The 21,584-nt window shown below is 37.7% G+C and overlaps 1 protein-coding gene across 1 annotated transcript in view; it reads left to right on the forward strand.

Annotated features, from left to right (window-relative positions):
- Positions 1 to 20,855, forward strand: part of DNER (delta/notch like EGF repeat containing) — a 107,861-nt gene extending 87,006 nt beyond the window's left edge. The window contains exons 9-13 of the mRNA XM_048955160.1: positions 1,579 to 1,701; positions 3,655 to 3,768; positions 5,438 to 5,569; positions 11,640 to 11,886; positions 18,474 to 20,855. Of these exons, the coding sequence (XP_048811117.1) occupies positions 1,579 to 1,701; positions 3,655 to 3,768; positions 5,438 to 5,569; positions 11,640 to 11,886; positions 18,474 to 18,585 (728 nt within the window). The 3' untranslated portion in view covers positions 18,586 to 20,855. The remainder of the gene's footprint in view (positions 1 to 1,578; positions 1,702 to 3,654; positions 3,769 to 5,437; positions 5,570 to 11,639; positions 11,887 to 18,473) is intronic.
- Positions 20,856 to 21,584: the final 729 nt, after the last annotated feature.

The following is a 21,584-nucleotide window of genomic DNA, read 5'->3' on the forward strand; positions in this document are numbered from 1 at the left end:
GCATCTTCTGGCTTTGGAGAAAATGGTTCTGAAATGTGTCTTAGTAAGTCCAGCTTACTAAGTCCTTTCCCCTGGAGTCTTTATTCATGTCCATAACATCTGAATTTATGATATGGTCATTTATCTACTACTTTTATAGTTGTATGTAACAAGTAAATACAGATCTTAAAAACCATATAAAACCTATTACAACACACAGCATTATAGTGTAGATTACAAATAGGTATTCGCTGTATTGCATCACAGTAACAAGAGAAATACTGGCTGCAATGAGGGAAGAGGGTTAAATGTTTAACAGCTGCTTTTGTTGTTAGACTAGAATGCTTATCCTTAGTTTTCCCACAGGTGAGGAAAGAAGAGATGGTGCCATGTTTTCACGATGCCAAATTATTTAAGAAAACGCAAAAGGCAATCATTTGTCTTCATTATCCACTCAACTGAGTTGATTCTAACTTCCTGAGCAGTTTGCAGGCAGGCTGTATGGTTCTGTGGCATGAAATTGGTAGCAGAACATAGTGAGCAGCTGAAGAGAGAGATGTGGTAGAAAATGCAAAATTCTTTTAACTCTTTGTTTGCCGTAATTTCCAGAAAGGATAAACAAACATTATGAAAAACGCATGTATTAGTACAAATCTTTGTACTATTTGTGTTTGTACTTTGAAGAAAGAACATCTTTTGTTTGTACTCTTAAATTCTAAGCCTTCCCTTAAAGGTTATTTGGCTAATTATGAAGCACTCCCTGAACCTCAGATGAGTGGGAAATAACTGCTTAGAAACACTTGAGCAGATTGCCTTTTTCATTGGTCAGACATACCTGTTTACAGGGAGGAAGCAATGTTTATGTTGCATTTAATCACATTATTTATACTTACTGAGAATTGTGACCAGTTTATTTCCTAGAAATATTGTCTAGAAAGACTTTTCAACTACTGTTAAGACTGATCATCATATATATATTTCAAGCAGATTATCTCCCTTTTTTGTATTTTATGGTAAAAGTGAGTGGCCCTTAACAAGCCTCAAAACTATTCTGTGCTCAAATTTTCTTTGTCTGAATAGCCAGACCATAATACCTCCCTACTATACTTGGGAATACCATATAAATAAAGTATCTTAATGCTTATGAATTTTTTTGACTTTGTACAGTGTAAGTTGAAATATATTATCATTCTAATTACCATTTTACAGTTATCACTTCTTTGATGAAAAGTTGCTTTGTGGCAAGGGCTCAGGAAAACTCAAATATGTAGAAAATAGATTATTCCATTTTGTCATCTGAATGCAGTCATTTGCATTGTTCACAGTGGCTTTGGCCAGCTACCTCAGTGCCTGCCACCTCACTGTGCTTTATCACATTGAGACTGGCTGGGTTGTCTCAGATTCCTGGATTATTATATGTATATATATATTTTGTCATTTTACCTTTGGAGCAGATGTCCTTAAATTAATGTCTCAACATGTATCTGCCTGCACAGTGCATTTCAACTAGCACACCCCTGCACACAGCCTATCAAAGCATAATTATTAATTTTGACTGGACAGTGTTTCATGGCTTTATTTCCTTTTTGTGTGATTTAGGTTACCATGGCCTTTACTGTGAGGAAGAATACAATGAATGCCTTTCTACACCCTGCCAGAATGGGGCCACCTGCAGAGACCTTGAAAATGGCTACAAGTGCTTGTGTCTTGCTGAATATGAAGGTAAAATGGCTCTCATCTCTTGTTTTTTGAATGTTCCATGTATTATTTTACTATAGGTTTGGTTAAAAACTGATATTCCGAATCCTCTGTTGAGCAGAAACAAATCCTGCACGTAAAATCAATAGTAGCAAGCTTTGGTGTAGATCCTGATCCCATGGTCTTCATTCACATGAGTAGTTCAGAGTAGTTCAGACATAGCTAGCTTGTGTAGTTACTCATTTGAGAAATGTATGCTCCTGTATGGGGACAAGTGGAATCTGTCTGTTCTTCTGAAGTGTGCTTTTTTCCTACTGTTTTTAAGTTGTGCAGAGGGTTTTCAAAGAAAGAATAATAAAATTCTTTCATCAGCAATTCTTGGGAGCCATTATATGGAGAGCTTTCCAAATCTTACTTTGGATTTTCCTAATGAAGTGGGTTAAAAACACAGTGATAAAATATTAGTATTCAAAGCAGATTAGCACAGAGGAGTAAAAAGGGAAGTTTTTATTTTGGCTGTTCATTTAGAAGACCATAAAGCTCAGTAGCAATAGTTCTGTGACTGCTTTACCACGTTAAGCACATCTGGTCCTGGACATATTTGAATGAAATCTGTCTTCAGTGTTTCACAAATGATTTAAATATAGAGCAGGAAAGTATGTGCTTTACTGTACAAAATCTTTTATCTTGCACTAGATTTTAGCTTTAGACAGTGTAGCACTTTATCATTCTGTGATACATCCATCCCTCTGTGGAGGGCTAAAACACTGCTTTGTTTTGTGTGTTCTGTTTGGAGTTGTGCTGTGAGAATGTTTTGAACTTATGTATTATTTCTATTATATATCTATAAACACGGAATGATTATGTTTTAAGGAACATTACCCCAGCATTTTTTCTTAACTCTTTGTTAAAAGAGTTGCTTAACCCAGCAACTTTTCTTAACTCTTAACACTATAATGCTCTTAAGAGTATCAGCCTTTATCCATGTTGATAAGTAATGCTCATTTAACAGCTTTTTGAGGCTAAATATTCATTCCATGCTGCTGATTGCACTGTTCTTTGTCAATAAAGAATTCATCACTGAAGAGGTGTAGTCAGATGACCCTCAGCTTTTCATAACAGGAGCATTTAAGGAGCACTTAACCATAACATTATGACTTCATCTTTTGCTTTCAACCAGTCTGTACGTGCAAGTGAGAGCTCTGTGCATTCAGCATATTTTGCTTCAAATTAAAGCATTAGACCTGGTCCTCTGAACAGTTTTTGCTGATTACCAAGCTTTCTTCTTTCCACACTTAATGTATGCAGTGTTCTAATGAACAGAGCAGAGGTAACTGGCTCCAGATATTATGTGGGCTATTATGTGGGCTTCAATTTTACTAACCCCTCTCCCTGTCTGCAGTCCCCCTCCATGCCCCTGCCTTCTTCTGGACAGACTCCTGGTAGCTCCCAACATGCAAACGTGGCTCCTGACCCTGCTGGCCTCCTCTGCTTTGCTGCAGAAGTAGACGCTGACTAACTCAAGTGTTTACTTATAGCTATGCATTTGAATAAATTAATTTATCTTCTTAATTGCCTCAGCTGTGCTCCTCCATTTCCTGCGAAGGTCAATGAGAGGCATCAGAATGCTTATGCATATAATTACATTTTTATGTTCAGTTATTACTGAAGATGATTATTGTTTAAATTTTATTGAAGAATAGCTGATCAGATTATGCATCACTATGTCATTGTTTTTTGTAGAAACTCCAGCAGGTCTTGTTAGCAGAAATTGCCCTACCTCCCTCATGGGTCATAAGGGCAGTGGGAAAGCATGTGAATTAAAGCTTCACCACCCCAGAATGTATGGCTGCAGTCATATGGCAGGCTTGGAAGTTGCACATCGTTGCACTCCTCCAGATGAAGTTACCACCTGTTCTGATTCCAGACAGTCAATGTGCATAATGCTAACAGCAGTTACTAATTTTTCCTTTTCAGGAAGTCTCTGTGAATTATACAAAGATCCTTGTGTTAACATCAACTGTCAGAATGGTGGCACTTGTGACAGTGAAGGGCTGAATGCCACATGTATTTGTGCACCTGGATACGCAGGCAAGTAATTTGTGCCTTACACGGGATGTTTAGTTGACAGTGTTTACCATGTCCAAAAAGAAGACAAACACCAAATAAGACAGCATCTCTTGAAGGACACTAATTAATTTGGATAGTGGTGGATTGTAGTCAGTCTAGTGGGAATAAAAATTTATTGATATTTCTTGCAATTCCTTTCAAATTAAAAAGTTTTGTAGTAAAAAAGTATGTTGTTGAAGGGAATTCACTAGGCAAATGTCTGTCTAGTGTACTTTCTGAGATTTCTGCTTGAGACTAGATTGCATTTTAAACATAAAATTTTGAAGAGTTTCAGGTAAGCCAATATACTAATTGGACACTTGAAACTGGAAGATGTTGTAACCTTGACCCATTAATTACTGTGAACTGAAGAAACCACTCATTCTGTTACCTGAATATACAATCTCTAAAAGCCCTGAAGTGCTTGTTACAAATCAGTTTGTACTTTCAGAGTAATGATAAGCAGCCCATTTAATCCTTTGGCCTTATATTTAAACTGATATGATTTGTGTAATCAAAATATCTGCTATAATATATTCTAGAATTTGATGCTCTGTTAGTCATATAAGGTAGCATCCAAGTGATAGTAATAGATGAACCTATTCATAGCCTTTTGTAGATCAAATAGTGCTTTTTTTTCTGTGATAAAGGCCATAAAAAAAAAAAGCTTTCTGTTGCACAGCGGCTGTTTCTTAGAGGCACTTATTATCTACATTATAATAACTCCATAGCAATTTGGGATATAATGGCAATTTGTTATATTGTATTTGCTTTAGAAAGAATTTATATTTAAAGCAAGGAGAGAATACTCTGAGTGAGGTAAGTCAAGTCACTTAGCCATTAAGTTTTGTTCTTACCTGGTTGAACAAGGGTTTTTCCTTTCTAAGGGTTCTGTGTGGCTTCTTGAAGGACTTATGGAATATTTTTGATGTTCTTAGAGTCGTGGAATGGTTTGGGTTGGAAGGAGCTTTAAAGATCACCCAGTTCCAACCTCCCAGTTGTGGTCTGGTTGCCCCACACCAGATCAGACTGCCCATGGCCCCATCCAACCTGGCCTTAAACACTTCCAGGGATGGGTCATCCACAGCTCTCTGGGCCTTGCTGCCCTCTGAGTAAAAAATTACTTCCTAACATCTAAAGTGCCTCTTTTTTAATCTAAAGCCACACCCCCTTCTCCTGTCACTATCAGCCCTTGTAAAAAGGCAGTCCCCCTGCTTATAAGCTCCATTCAAGTACTCAGAGGCCACAAGGTCTTCCCAGAGCTTTCTCTTCTCCAGACTGAACAATCATAGAATCATAGAATGGTTTGGGTTGGAAGGGACCTTTAAGATCACGTAGTTCCAATCCCCTGCAATAGGCAGGGACACCTCCAGCTACACTAGGTTGCTCAAAGCTCTCTCCAGCCTGGCCTTGAATGCCTTCAAGGAGGAGGCATCCAACTCCCTCAGCCTGTCTTTATCAGAGAGGTGCTCCAGCCCTCAGAGCATCATTGTGGCCTTCCTCTTTGTGGCCACTCTGCGAACAAAGATGCTTTTGAGCTATAAGGTATTAAGCAGAGAAAAATCAAATGACATTGATGACATGTCTAATGTGTGATACGGCTGCTGTATAGAAGTTGGTTTTTTGGTTTTTTTTTGTCTCCTGATACAAGGTGAAGAATGTGAAATTGACATTAACGACTGTGACAGCAACCCATGTCACCATGCTGGAACTTGCATAGATCAGCCCGGTGGTTACACTTGTCACTGTCCACATGGGTGGGTTGGTGCAAACTGTGAAATACGTAAGTTTTGTAAGAACTTTAAAAAGTTGTGGTTTCTTTTAAGAAATACGTATATATAAAAGTACTTAATTGTCTTAAAAACTTTTTAAAATGATACTGGTTTATGCTACAGAAATGTACATTTTTCTCTAAATATTTGTCTCTACAAATAATCCAAATCATCTGTAAATTATCAAAATTCTGTTAAATGCATTTTAGAGGAGAATGCTGAACTAGATTTGGACAATACTGATCAAGCATAAGGATGATTGGGATAAAGATAAGGCCACAGCATTTCAAAAGTAGCTGTGAAAGCTGGAAAATTCTGTTTCTGGCACCTTGCCTGGTGATGTGTTGGACCAGATTGTCAAAGACGCTGCCTCACAGTTGGGCACCATGCAGTTTGTCTCTTAATTGCACGTATGCTTCAGAGCATGTTCGTACTCAACTTGTGTAAAGAGCTGTGTACACAGCAGACTGGTACTGACTTCTGAGCACCTGCCGTTCTAGAAATGTTTCCACAGAACTTTTGAACTTGCTTCCCTCAGGCCACCAGGTCTGTGTAATTATGCTGACTGGTGTGCACATGCTGTTACCAACCTTTTTCAGGAATAATTTCCACCAGATTTGTTGGGAAGATAAAGGTCTCTTAGACAGAGTATTTCCTAACATTCAGTAAGATTTAGGGAAGGTCTGGTAAACTCCATTGTGATCCCCCTTAGCACAGAGGAAAGCTTTAGTGCAAACTTGCACTTATTAAGCAGTAGAGAGTATATGAGAAGAAGGAAATATGAAGCCCAACTGTGGAATATTTAATACAGAAATTAGTTTTTATTCCTGCTGCACAGAGGGCTACTTTATATTTCACTGATGTCTCATTCTTGGGCTACAGATTTCTTCTCTACTCAACTTTAGCTGTTCTTGAATGCTCAGATTCCATGGCCATAGATCCCTTCAAGATTTTACACAGATGCACACATTTCTGTGAGGGGATTATTTACACCTCTAGCATTTTACACAGAGAATACACTCAGAAAATTCCTATTGTACATTTATGAGAAAATGTCTACACAAAGGCTGGAATAAAAAATGTTTGCTATGTATCATTTCCACAATGACAATATAAAGCTTCATCTTTTACTAAAACATTGCTTAAATATGTCAACTGCTTTTTAAGTTTATTTCTATTCTCAGTGTTAGTCCTGACTTTAACCCAAAATGTCATCACCCAGCGTGGTGTTGGGAACACAGTGCTGTGTGCTGGCTGTACGCAATATTGCTGGTGCTACGCGGGGATCAGATGAGCTTTTACTGACAGCGCTGCTCGACATGCGTGTCTCAGGAGTCACTGAGTTAATGAGCAAGGAAGTACAATTCTGTCTTCGTTAGCTAAGTAGTGGGCTGACAGATGAGCTCAGTTCTTAGAAAAGCAATCATCGTCCTTTAGATGTGTTTCAGGGAGTGCCTGCATATAGTAACAATTATGTTTCTGTTACGTTATGGAATGAATAACTAAGGGAAAACAGGGAGGGCTGCATGTTTCTGAGTCCTGCAGATGAGCTGTATGAAATCAGGGATGTTTGCTCTGAAGTCCTTTGGCTGTCATGCCCTAGGGTGACTAAGATTTTGGTGCTTTCAACCACAGATACATAGTGTAAATGTGGGAAATGGGGAGAAAGCAGAACAGATGGTGGAAGGAGCCTTTTCAGCCACTCAGCTGCTCAATTATTCCTGCATCTCTCTGTAAGGGACATATACCTCTAATAACTAAAAAGACAGCTGAGGTTCAAGTTTACAACCGTGAGTGGTCAAATAAATTCTTTCTGACCCAATTTGTAAGTCTGCAAGAGAAGGAGTGGAAAAAACTAAACTTGAAACATCATTCTCTTGAGTGAGGAGATTGCCTCTGCTTAGTGCATATTTTTCTACATGTAGCATCTGGTTATACATGAACAGCAGTGGCCTTGTCTGCTGCTCAAGAACTTGGAATTTCTTTTCATTACATGCTTGTAAACGATGTAATTTTAAATGATGGGAAGAAGCAACAGCATGTATTTATTACTGTAGCAAGCCTTTCACTGACTTCACTGATCTGTTCTTCTATCTTGTGACTGTTGTGACTAGAGGCAGGCAATTATCTGAGTGTTAATTGACATTGATAATACTGCAAGCCTGATTTTTAACCAGAAATATTGGTCCTTTCCTTCCCACCTCAATATTTGGGCAGTAAATCATATTGTATTTTTTGTGGCAACTGCTTTCAATTGAAGAGGCTGAAATTATTGTGGATGTATTTTTTTTCCAAACAAATCAGATGCTGGAGTTATATATGTAATAATAGTGTAGAGAAATTAAAAATGCAATCTACCACTAGTTTCTTCGGTAAGCTTATCATCAACAAATGTCAGTTTCCCTTGCTAGTAAAGTTTCTTTTATCCAACATCAAATGAAAATGTTGTTACGGGGCCCTGTGATACTTCACAGCAGCCAGATCTAGGTATGGACATGCAGCTTCTCTAATCAGTACAGTGGCTAATACACAAAGCTGTGGAAGGTTTCCTAAACTCCCTGGATTTTAACAGGTATATAAAGGATTATGCAAATAGAGAGGGACTGAGTTTTGAAGAAATCACTTTGCAGAAGGATTTAAAAGCATTTTGATCTGCAGGTTTTTTTACAGAGCTGTGTATCTGTGGGAAGTTCTTTCTGCTCAGAGCTAAGAGTTGTCTGTCTGATCTGAACTCAGTCTGGTCATGTCTAGAAATAAAAAGTCCATATCCAGCTCCTTTATGAACAGATACAGCACATCTCAGCTTGCTGGAGCTCAATCAATGGTGTATGGAATTTCTATTCAGCTCTAAAGGTTGAATCTTTTGGTATATCTGCTTCTGCTGGTCTCCCTGTAGCCCCTTGTCATATTTATTATATTGCTTCAGCATTTTGTGGATAATAGTGTATTGGAAATTAGATTTACATGCTGTATACTGGCTTCCTCTCTATTGGACCATCCTCTGAACACTGGAAAAAGACAAGATGGATTGCTGTTAGGGAGTCTTTTGACTAAATCCATCACGCTTTATCTTTCGTGACTTTCTGTTACTGGCTGCTATGAAGGAGGCTGACTGTACTTAGCTTATTGAAAAATTCTCCAATTACTGTTAGTTCCCCATTTTATTTTACTAGCTATCTGTTTTACCAGCTTGAATAACTGAAATCACTACTCTACTATCCCATCAGGGTTTCAGAGTTATCCTTTTGTCAGATGGCATTCTTCAGTTTTCAAGCTCTGTATATACAAAAAAAAAAACCAACCAGTGAAGAGAAATGTAATTCACCTAGATGAACTGTGATATTTATTAGAACATGTTATGGTTCTTTACCAATGTTAGCAATTCCAATTAAATAGGATTAAATTGGTCTTAATTATAAGTAAGAGATTTTTCTTTTAAGATGAACTGTATTTGCCTAAAAAGTTAATGGGGCATTCGATGTAAAAATGGTTACGAAATGTCTCTCATGGATTCTCTAATGCCTGCTAGTTATATAGTTAATATCATAACCTTTGCCACTGCTGTAATTATTAATGTATTTATGTTCTTTCTAATCTTTGGAGTATAAGCTGTTAATCTTTGTATTTTTATCTGCTGAAGAAGAAAGGAAGAAATATCTCTCATACCTAGCATGTAGAGATGGAAGACACAGAGTCTAAAGCAGGACTGTCTTGCCATATATTTGCTCACATGAGATCTGATTTTGGCTTAGTCTGACAACCTGACAGAAACCACCATGTGTGATGAATGTGCTGCAGGACAAAAATAGAAACCTATCCCAAACTGCACAGAGCACAGCTGCACTTGCTCCTCATTGTCTGCCCGAGCAAATCGCAGTAACGGCACTATAGAAACATTAAATCCCTGAATGATTCAGGCAGATAGAAACTTTACTGATCTCTTTTTTTAGGAAGATTTTTTAGGAAGATTTAAAAGAACAACACTAACAAGCAGTCCCGTAAATACAGAGCAAATTTGCAAACACAAAGTCTGAGAAAGCACAAGCTTTGGGTGCATCAGGACAGCCCTTTACTATTGTGTAAGAAAAGCATCCATTTCTTCAAAGAGCGCCCAGATGAATCCCATATGCTAATCTTTCAGACTTTCCCTCTACTTTCCTCTAAAATAGACTTTTTTTTTCCTGCACTACCTGTATGTTCCCCTGTATTTCTGTGATAAATGCAGATTCTATCCACAGATGCTACTAAACTTGTCATTGTCGCTCAGGGGTTCAAATCACTTAACCATCATCAACATCCTTGAGAGGTGGCTGCTAAGAATATGCTAACGTTCTCAAAGCACGTCCTTGACAACCCTGTTCCCAGACTGCATTTGTCATTAAGTAAAAGGAGTTTCCCAAACAGTGTAAAGCAGAAGTCCCTTTAAAAAAAGAACAGTCACTTTCTAGAAATAACTTGAGAAGAGTGTCAGATTTCTGTAGTTAGAATGATTCAAGTCCATTCCAGGTCTGAAATAATTTACCGTAGCCTTAAAGGACTGCCAAAAATGAACCCTAGAGGGAAGTGCAGGCTAGTAAGAAATCTAAAGTTAATAAGAAAGAAGTGTGAAGACATAGGCAATTGATAAATAATTTGCTTGGCATTGACAGGCAATAGTTTGGGCATTGAGAATATTTATAGAAAAAAGTTGGGGATATACAAATACAGGAAGCCTCTTCCAGATTAGCTCTACTTTAATTTCTGCTTTGAGACCTTTCAGGGAACTTAGGCATGAGCTCAGTGCTTATGAAGTGCCCTTTTGTCCTTGAAATGCTGGTCCTTCATAGGAATGCGTATGTGCCTTCCTGTGCTTTGCAGGGCGCTATGCATCCCATAAGAGAGGAATGGTTTTTCTTCAGTACAGGCATTTTAAATGGAAGGTTCCAAATATACTCATGTCCAGATATGTTCCAAAACCATAATCTTTCAAGTCTGATCATATGCCATTCTAAGAATGGACCTTAAGCATAAGGTCTTTGGCAGAATGATGGTGGAAGATGTTAGTGCAAAAGATAATAAGCTTCTTGAGCAAAGTGTCATGCCTACATTCAGAGAACTCCTCGACCTGCGCTGTCATCTCTGGAAGAGGCAGTCTTTTTTTCCTCGAGTGACTTCTGCTTTGTCTGTACGTGAGGGGGGATGATTGTTTACCCTGATACAGCTGTCAAAATAATGGGGCTAAGGAAGAAAATGTATGAGACACGGTGCCTGTTTTTTGTACTAATCTGTGCACTGACAGAAAGTCTTATCTACTTAGGCTACAGAATTTTTTTGGTCGGAGAATGTACTCTTGCAAACCAACAAGAATATTGATCTGTACTGGGAGATCACCTAAATCTAATTCCACCTTGCTTGAAGGTGAAAATTATCAAGCTTTTGAGGACTTGAAAAAGACTTTAAAAAGTTTTTTCTTGCTATTTTAAAACATTGTGAATTTGTATAGTAATAACAGATAAAAAAAAATTAAGGCAAGAAAGGTGCATTTGAGGGTTTTTGGGAGAACAGTCTGGTGCTGAAAGTATCTGCATTTTGGTACAGACACAACAAAGCACCGTGTTTGAAAATAAAACCAAACATGTTTAATACGCATTAAATCATATTTTAGTAGAAGCATTCACTAATTTATTGGGAGAAATTGCACAGAAAATCTATAAAGCACTGGAAACTTTCAGATAAAAAACCTCCCTGCCTTCATAGAGCATGCAGTTTAGTAAAGCATAATGTGAGAATAACTAGCTCGCTTTCTATAATTTGGATTAAATAGGAGACCAAACTAGAGAAATGATTTTTTATGATCATTAAAAAGGTACAAAAATGATGATTGAAAGATCAGGTAGTGCTGTTTGAATTTGCTGCACATTAGGCATGCTGAGATATCCATAGCAGAGCCTGGAAAGTTTCAAATTATGTATTCCTGGCTCAAAAGTCTCTAGAAAAATACTGAAAGTGTATATAATAAAATAATTCCATTCAGCAGGAAGGTTATAAAGTACTATTTCATACTATAAAATACTAATTATACTTTCTGTTTCTTATTGGCAGATCTGCAGTGGAAGTCCGGGCACATGGCAGAGAGCCTCACAAACATGCCTCGTCACTCCCTTTACATCATAATTGGGGCTCTCTGTGTAGCATTCGTCCTGATGCTGATTATTCTAATTGTGGGAATATGTCGCATCAGCCGTATCGAATACCAAGGCTCTTCCAGGCCAGCCTACGAAGAGTTTTACAATTGTAGAAGCATCGACAGTGAATTCAGTAATGCAATCGCTTCTATCCGACATGCCAGGTTTGTTCTGGGGATGTTAATTTAAAAGAAATCTGTTGTGATATGCAATTTCAGTCCCTGCGTGTTGCATCTAACTGCTGCTGGCAGAGAATGGGCTGCTTCACTCTGAGAAGACTGGATCAGTGGCATTGCTCCTTGTTCTTTCTGATCCCTGTTCTGTTCTCAGCTCAAGTATGGTAACCCAGCACAACTCCTTGAAGGCAGCAGGAGTTACTCTGACTTTGTTTGGTGTGACTAGTGAAGAGGGACAGATGCAGTCCTTAGCCTGTAAGATCTGTTTAGGGTAAAAATACTCTCTAACTGATGCATGCAAGTGATTTGATGAGACAGCAAAGCCAGTTGTTGATTTTTTGATTAATTTACCATACTATTCAGTTGGATTCTTCAAATGACTCATCTTCTGTGCCTTATTTGCCTCCAACTGAGAATCTTTCTTACTTGCTTTCCTCAAGAGAATAGTCTCTTGATGTTTAATTTTAATGGAGTGATGGCACCCAGGGCATTGAGTGTTGGAATAATACAAAAGCCAGACTGGAAGGGATTCAAGAGCTCAAGAGCAAGCCATTGTATTGATGTAGCATTAATTATACCTAGCTCTCTGCCAATAATTGCCTTAAAAAATCTCCAAAGTAGTTGAATTGAGTTAGAAAGTGCTTTCCTAAAATCCAACCTAGATTTTCTTTGCTATGCATTATACCACTTCTTACTGTTTTTCAGGTCATCATGCACAGTAGTGTATCACCATTCCCTTTACAGTACTTATGTACGTCAGGTCTCCGTCCTTCCCTTCCTCCCTCAGTAGAAGCACAACTATTATTGTCTTCCCTGGAGTAAGCCAACCCGTTCCTTCAGTATTTCCTCCTGGATCATGACAGCCTCTTTACTGGCTCCCTGTGGCACGTTCCAGATTGTTTTTCTCTTTTTTGAAGAGTGGTCCCTCAAAATGGAAATAGTTATCCAGCTGAAGCTTTGCCTGTACCAAAAGAACTGAGCAATCACCTCCTGTATTTTATTTACGTCAGTTCTATTTATACGTTTGAAAGTGAAACCTTTTTCTTTTAATTGGCCTTACACCAGTAACTAATGATTCAATTTTGTGATGTCTTAGTCTCTTCCCTCACCCCCAGCATCCTTTTGCCATATTGCATCCTAGCCAGTATTGTTTTTTTATGTATTTGACATTTCTTAATAGGATAGAACTTCCATTTTTTGTCATTCCTTTTTCCCATTTTTTTTGTCAAGATCACTTTGAATTCCAACAACAATTATATATTACAATTAAACTGCTTTTAAAAGAATGGAAGGAGAGATGTTCCTGTGCATTGACGTGGAGAAATGTGTGCATACTGGGTAGTGATTTTCTGGTAATTCATTTTCTAAATGCTCCAGTTCTGTTTCAGTGCAAATAAAAAAGGTTAATTTGTACCAGCACTGAACTGAACTTCTCCAAGCAATCTGAAATGGATGAGGAGTTCCCACAGTCTCACTTAATCATACTGCAGCCTTGAGCAGTAGCTCTTTAAAGTGTTCCAACTAGATTTACATTAAAACATTTGTTCATTGTCAAATTATATTAACCAGTAAATGTTTTAAAAAGGAAGTTGTATATGGTTTACTTAATATAGTAATCCAAATAATATCAGTACTCTTTTAAGTCTTCCCTTGAAGTCTCTTTTTCCTCTCAGCCATACATTTCTTCTGCTGGGAGCTCAGCATCTCCATAGCACACACATCCTGAGAACTGCTTTTTTCTTTAGTTGCTTTATGGCCCACGAAATGCTTTATAGCTTTTTATTCATTGGCCTTGTGAATCTGCTGTTATGTACTGTACATCTCCTAGGGTGGAGAGCAAGTGCAAAACTGTTAATCTTTCATATCAAACACCTTTTGTCTTATTTGTGCAGCAGTGGTGAATGTGCCATTCCTGTTCATTTACTACTCCTGTTGCTCTTCCCCAAAGACTGGGAATGGTATCCTGAGGAACACTGTGAAACACCTGAGTTTCCTTATTTACTTCTCAAAGCAAATTTGGCAGCTTTCTATCCAAGGGTACCTAAGCAAAGTGTACAGCAAGGCAGGATCTTTTGAATCTGAATTTCCTCTGCTTTTTGGAGTCTCACTGGCTGGTAATGGAAATGTTCATAATGAAAATTTCCTGCATGAAGCCATTTATATCTTGGAAATTGGACAATTTCAGGTCTTTTTACTAATCTCTGGGTTACTCAGAATGAATCTCCACTTATTACAAAAGGTGAAAGTTTAGAAAAACAAATTTGCATCGGGGTTAAATGATATCCAAAGAAGTCTTTAAACTGGGATGTATTCATGATGATTTTTTCAGATCTAAATTAAGCAGTTAAAAATCACATTATTGGAACCTGACAATAAAGGCTTTCCCTATCTTGGGAAAGGTGGTCCTATAAAATGCAAATGAAAATAAGCATATTTATTCCAAATAATTCTTCTCTGGCTCTCATAAAATGGATGCATCATGAAAAAGCCAAGACAGCTGCCAAGTTAGTTAATTAGAGAGATTTGGTGTGAAGGTTATTGTGTCCATTTTGGCTTCAGGAAGATGTAAAATACTGCTTTGATCATGTCAACCCAAGAAGAGGAGCACAACTTTCATTGTTCTTTTTGTATAAGCACACAAATCTGTGTATTTAGAAAACCCAAGTCTGACTTTGACACCGTATTAAAAGACCTGACTTTCAAATAATAGCTTCTCAGCATTTTCTGAAAGTCACTCTCTTTCTCAGTTAGATACCAAAACTTGCTAGTAATTTTGGAAAATGTAGGCCTAAGGAAAAGTGAGCAGATTATTTTCTTTAAATGTAAGGTTTCTGACAGTGTCAGTAGGTGTCCAGGGAGTATGAATGCCTGGTGCATATATTGTAAATTATTTTAAAATTAGTTGTTCAAGTTTCTTAGCAGGTCTTTCTTCTGATCGTCTTTTATAATTTGATCTTTACTAATCAATGTACTTTTGCTGTAAGAGAAAATGAATGTGCTAAAGGGATACTTTTACTAAATGTTCTTAGAATTATCAGACCAGAACTAGATAGTCTTCTAACAAAGTGAAACACTGCTGTTTTTAATATTCATTATGCAGAGACTAAATAAATACTCCATTTATATTCATCTCATTTTTAAAGCTTTTAAATTTTGAGAATGCTGTTATAAAATAATTGACCCCTTGATAATACAGCCGTAAGATTTCATTAAATTGGAACCAGGAACTGCTGTTGAAACTGTATCATTCACTTTAGAAAAGCATCCACACTGACTTCATAAAATATCTGATTACAGCCATGGCACTACTGTAAGATTTTCTCGTGTTTAGATACCATTAGCATTAGACTTCATGCACTGCTTATAGTGTAGTTTAATTCTTCTGTGTGCTGCCTCTTGTTCTGTCTGTGGAAGCTGCAGAGCCTGGTGCATCAGGGTCTGATTAAGTCACCTTGTCACTGCGGGCTCAGCTGCTCCCCACTCCATGCGCTGTGCACATTCTGAGCAGTGAGCACGCTCCTGTGTTTGTCTGCTGTGTCACACTGCAGAACATGAGGCTTCCTGAATCTGATGAGCTTTAGCACAATTTTCTTACCCTCTGCCAGAGACTCAACTTCATGGAAACTATAGGATTACAGTTCAGTAATATTAAGGAACACACAGTGCCACTTGTGAACAAGGTAGAGAAAATTATTTTTCTCATTATTCTCCTCCTGTGGAGAAAAGAGTAATCCCTTCCTCCTGTGGGTATGCATTTTTTTTTCCTTCTGATCTCTCTCTTTTCTTTTCCATGATTAAACTTTATTTGTGGATGCATTGTATGTTTTTGAGCAGAGTAGCAATAGGTGGTTTTTCTTCTGCTTCTAGGCATGCTCCAAACTGCAGTCTGCATCACCGAAGTTAGACATCACCATTTCCTTAGAGATTGGCTATACAGTTTTCTCAAAGTTCTTCTACTTGCATGGAATTTGTGAGGTTAATGATTCTCCATGGCTAGCTCTCTTTTGAAATGTTTTTTAAGGAAGTGGAGAGGCAACCCTTTCCCATGTTGAAGTAGATTTTGCAGACAGATGTGGAGCTGCCATCGCCAAGAATTCCTATGTTGAATATATACTATCCCCCAAATTGTCATGGAGCCCTCTGTCTCTTAGTCAAGTTACACAAGTTGATTTTATTCTGTGTTTCATTACAAAGTGTGCTTTCTAATTCTCAGTATCACTTTTAAACTCTTTCTATGCCACTAGTAAATATCTCTGATAGGTACCTTGGAACAGTATTATTACTCATAAATAGTAATTAATGCTGCACTTAGAGGCCATGAAACTTCACTAGTACTCCTGATATGCTGTCTTTCTATATCTAAGTTCATAATTCTTCTTCTGATGCAGTATGCTACTGTTAAACATCTGTTACATCACTGCAGTCTTTTTCCAGAATCTGTGCATCTCAGGACTGAGATTTTCCCCATCTGCTGTACAATCTTTGTTCCTAGATAAATAATCTTGTATTGGAATCTTTTTCATTTTGCAGTAGCAGTATATTAGTTCATCCACTATTCACTGCGGCAGGAACCTTCTTCTTTTCACTATTCATCGCCAGTTTAATCCTTGCATCTTGTAGACTGTATTGGTAATTGTTTCATGCTTTCTTTTCTCATCAATTAAACAGTAAAACAGCATATGATCCTTGTGCAACCCTACTACGTACACACCCATTAAGTTAGAACTTCCCACTCAGGACCTCTGAGCTGAGCTTTTGGCACTACAAGTAGGGGCTGGCTTCTGGGCCGCCTGATCAAAGCAACGTGGTCACCAGTCAGATGTCTCAGCCAGGCCACAAACAACTAGCATATGTGCTGTGGTCTTTTCTCAGCATTTTCTAATAAGGGGCACATGTCAACCCTGACCTATACAAGAGAACAAATTTTGTGCTGTTCTACCACGTGCACAAAGCCATGTGTTCTCTGTTCTTGTCAAAAAGGCAAAATTTTACTTAAATCCCTGGAGAATTTTCATTACTGTTTGTATCTATGAGAAAGCTCTATTTGCTTTAAGCCTTTGAGAATGATGAAGAAAATGGGTGATTCAGAACTCATTTCTACCTCTGACTTAGTAAGATACAATAACTTGATTCCCTGATTTGATTCCTGGAATTTTATATCATTTACAGAAAATCAGATTTATCTTTTATGAAGCTGATGAGTGAACACTGCCTGTGTATACTACAGTAAACTGTAGAAGAAAGGAAATATTCCTGCATGGAAATGTTATCTAGTGTGGCCTTACTGACATCTGAAATACTTTGCAAGATGAGATTTCCAACGTTATATTGCTTCCAGCAATTTTAGCTTTACCAATAATTCCAGATCACTAAAAACAGCAAAGAATTCAGTTGGAGCAGTCAGGAGGTTGCATAAAAATCTGGGAAGAAAATCAAGTTAATTTTGTTTTGGTCTAAATACTTATTATCCTCAAAATCTGACTTGTCCGAATCTCACCTTCCAATGTGCACAAGTTAATACTGAATTAATACAGTGCATAAGAAGGGAATAAAAAGAATCCTTTGTTTAGATCACTACATAAATAAGTCTCTGTGTTTCTGTGTTAATATTTTGCTCTGCATCAGGTCCACAGGGAAGGCAGACTTGACCCTTTCTTGCCTCCTTTTCATATTATTGTTTAAAATTGTAGTCAGAACACAGAAGATATTTTTCCACATTCAAGTTGCATTCTGTATCTTAATAAATAATCAGAATAGTGACAGATTGTCCATGCAGTGCAAAGGCACCTTGACAAGTTCTGGATAGGTCAGCACGGGAACCTTAATGGTATGGCCACAGGAGTTCTCTGCACTCTGTTGCATGTGATACCTTTGTGAGATCAGTGTGTTTGTGGCATTGCAACAGCTTCCCTGCCATTAGTTTTGTCAGAATTGCTAATAACTGTGCAGGATGCTGATAATTTCACCAAGCTTCTCAATTGGATGTCAGGTGAGCAAAGCCTTTAAATTACAATTTTTAATGCTTTGTCTGTGGCATTTGATTCATTGCACTACTGTTGCATTTCCAAATGCAAATGTAACAAGGTTATCTGTGATTTGAGGGGTTTTTTTGTTTGTTTGTTCTGTTTTGTTTTGGTTAATATGTGTGACCTGACCTTAGCGTAGGTTGTTAGAGAAGGCTATACAATAAAAAAATCTGAAATAAAAATCTGGCCTTGTGAAAATATGTCAGTTTTACTCTCAACTTCTACAGTCTTCTCAGATTCTGGTACTGCTGAACTTGGCTGCTGAATTCCTGCAGAATTCCTTTGATATGGAATCTGTTTATTGCATGATCATTATGATTACTATTACTATTTGTTAATAATTAGAATTAATAACAGTGAGTGGAAGCATGCATTTTTAAAGTTCCAGTTCAGATAGGTAAACATCTGTACTTGTGGCACGTTGCAGTATAATTTAGGATTTACCTGGGCTCTCTGGGCTGTTACTGACAGCATGCCATAGCTCAGAGGGTCGTTGCCATTAATGTGTTCATACTCCCATTTGTCACCAAACCTTTCTTTTATTTCCAGGTTTGGCAAGAAATCCCGACCTGCAATGTATGATGCAACCCCCATTGCTTATGAAGATTACAGCCCTGATGACAAACCTTTGGTTACGCTGATTAAGACAAAAGATTTGTAACCTAGTGAATCTTTTTTGGATTATTTTTCAAAAGGATGGGCTACTAACCTAATTTAAATATTTTTAAGAAGAAAGCATAAGTAATTTAAAACCATTAGATGCTTCAGAATTTTCTGTAGAATATTTAAGAACCAATTTTCTGCAGCTTTTAGTTTGGAAAAATATTTTAAAACAGAATTTGTGAACTTCATGAGTTACATTTTAATGTACCTTGAGCTCTATAAACTATAAGCTTATGATAGTGTGTGCTTTTTTCTTGGTAGACACTATTACTAAACCCAGATTGAGTTTCTTGTGCTTGTTACAGAACAGAAAACAATAATTAATGAGGAGTTCTTTATGACATGTCAGTGCCAGCTTTCTCAGTAGAGGTAGGAAAAATGTGAAGCATAATATGATATATAATATATCCATTAATTAAAAAAGTCTAAAATGTTTGTGTTGTGAAGAAGAAACTAGTAAAAATGATTATTCCTAATTGAATGAATTAGCTTTTGCCTTATTCCATGCATGGATAGATAGCCTATTTCTCCATTATTTCCTGAAAGTTGCTGGAACATACTCTTGAGTTGATGTTTGACATTTTTGTAATAGTATTCAGGCTAGGCCTTGTATAATAATTAAAGTGCCTCTTGAGGCAAAGTAAGGGCACGATCCTTTAAGCATTGAAATCAATGAAAAAACTTCCATTGACTTCAGTGGGCATGGGATTAGATCCTACAATTGGACTGAATCTATATTTTTCTTTAAAGGTTGAAGTTTTTTATATTGTGAGTAACCTAAGCATATGGTTTGAGTTGTTTGTTTCCTAAGGTTGTTGATGTACAGTATTGTTTCATGAAATATTGTGTATTTCTCATAGTGCTTCTAATTTAGGGTCAGTATGGTTTATTTGTGGCTGTATTTGATTGCTTATGGTCTTAAAATTCTCGCTTATTTCAGAAAATGTTGAATAAATGTTATCAAGTGAAGATTGCAGTTGTTTCTTTTGTTTTTCTTCATTTGAAAAGGTTGCCTGTAAATCTGAAAGGACGTGAATGTATCATGCTATAAATAGTGCCTGAGAGGATATTTCAGCTGTTAATATCCGAAAGCTAAAAAAAAACACAGGGGCTTTATTGATGGGTTATTTTGGCAGAGGTTAGCCTGGAAAATGGCAGAAATGAAGAATTATGTGATGTTTCTGGTGAAGTAGTGTGTCTGTTTGAGCTTTCAGCGTAAGGTAAAGAAGAGGAGTGACAAGGCTTCTCTGGCTTAGGTTTAAGGAATAGCAGAAGGAGAAAGTTCATGTTCAAATCTGTATTTGGCTTAGTTTAGGATGACCTAGAATGAAAAGCTCTGTGTTTAGTTCTAAAACTAATACCCATTTTCAGATGGGAAGTGTAGTAAACCTGGAAGTAAGACCTGTAGTAAATGGTTTCAGTAAAACCACTCCATATCATAGAGCACAGCTCAGAGGAGTCTCTTACTGTTGGGAAGGCTGGCTGGTTGTATATGTCAGCGGATACTGACAGCATGCTGTCTGAATTATATAAACGCCAGATGCATTTCTGAAACCCAGAATACTTTTCCCAACAAGCCAACAGACATCTGTTACCTTGAGCTTTCTTGTTGGCAAAAGACAAGACTTACTAGTAGGAGACCTAAAGAAACTGGATTTGAGCCTCCCTAGCACTCTTCAGGCACAGTTTGCTGGGTAAGGGTTGTGGATTTGCATCTGTTGGCTGTTAGGCTCGCTTTTTTCATTCTTTTTCTTTATTCCAAGTATGCAAACTTTTGATTATGGTGACTTCCAAGTGACTTCCATAGACACTTTAAGAAGCCCTGGCAAAATGACACTGTCAGAAAGAAACTACACCCAATGCCATTTTTAATATCTTTTCTTGAACAGAGGTAAATATATTTGAGTTATGATTGATTTGCTAATCATAAAGAAAACAAATACTCGTACTTCAGAGTTTTTGTCCCTTTCAGTGGTGAAATTAATATTGATTTATCTTTGAAGAAAAACTACAAATCTTTGCAAAATATGGAAATAAGCAACTTGGTTGTTCTAAGGAACATATCTACTTATGCACCATATTTTCCAAGAGAGATGTTGCAATGAGCAGTAGCCCTTCTGCATATAAATCATGCCTTTGTAGTGATTCTTGGCTGTTCTGTATTTCTCTCAAGTGACCAACCTGAAAGATAAGTAATTTGTAAGGAACTGTCAGCTTGAAGCCTCTAGCTTCTGTAAATTATCCTGTGTTTCCTGTGAATTGTGCTTTGAAAATTACTTTTCCTCTTTCCAATTTACATTGTTAAACTCTGATGACATGTTCTGCATTCTCTGTGCCTGTATCTTTGCCTTTCAGAGATGTTTGTGAGATGCTGCAGTGCCTGCTAAGATGGAACAGCCCTACAGCCCAGAGGGCATACACCTGTCCTGAGATTTCATCCCAGCTCGGAAGCTGCTAAAACAAGTTGGTTACAGACTGTACGCCACACCATATCTTTCTGAGGATAGACATGCATGGGGACAAGACACTGGTTATTTCATATCCTCTTCCTGAAGCAGAGGATGTTCTTTATTTATTTATTTGTTTCTGTACAGAGAACAAATACATCTGCATAGCAAAAGCCACCTGCTATTAAGATACGACACATTTTATTTATTTTTTCTACAACCCATCCAGATGTAGAAAGGGGTCTCTGTATGTGTTTTCAGTGGGCTGATGGCCTCCAGCTGTCCTGCAGCTAGGGACAAGTCTCAGGGCTTTTCCCCGAGCTTGGCCATTTTTCTTTCTAATCCCTCTGGGAGGAGGAGAACATCCCTGAATATTTAGCAGCAGCAGCATGGACATTTACTTTTGTGTGCCCCTTGGCGTGGTGGGAACTTGCAGCTATAGCTCAGAGCTGTGGCACATCTATCAGGAAAATATCACATAGATTCTGGAGTAAGTCCAAAATGTTGAAGATGGTATCCTTGTCCATGTGACCATGTGCAATGTCCAAAA

Source organism: Lagopus muta, chromosome 9 (genome assembly GCF_023343835.1).
Source record: "Lagopus muta isolate bLagMut1 chromosome 9, bLagMut1 primary, whole genome shotgun sequence".
NCBI lineage: Eukaryota > Metazoa > Chordata > Aves > Galliformes > Phasianidae > Lagopus > Lagopus muta.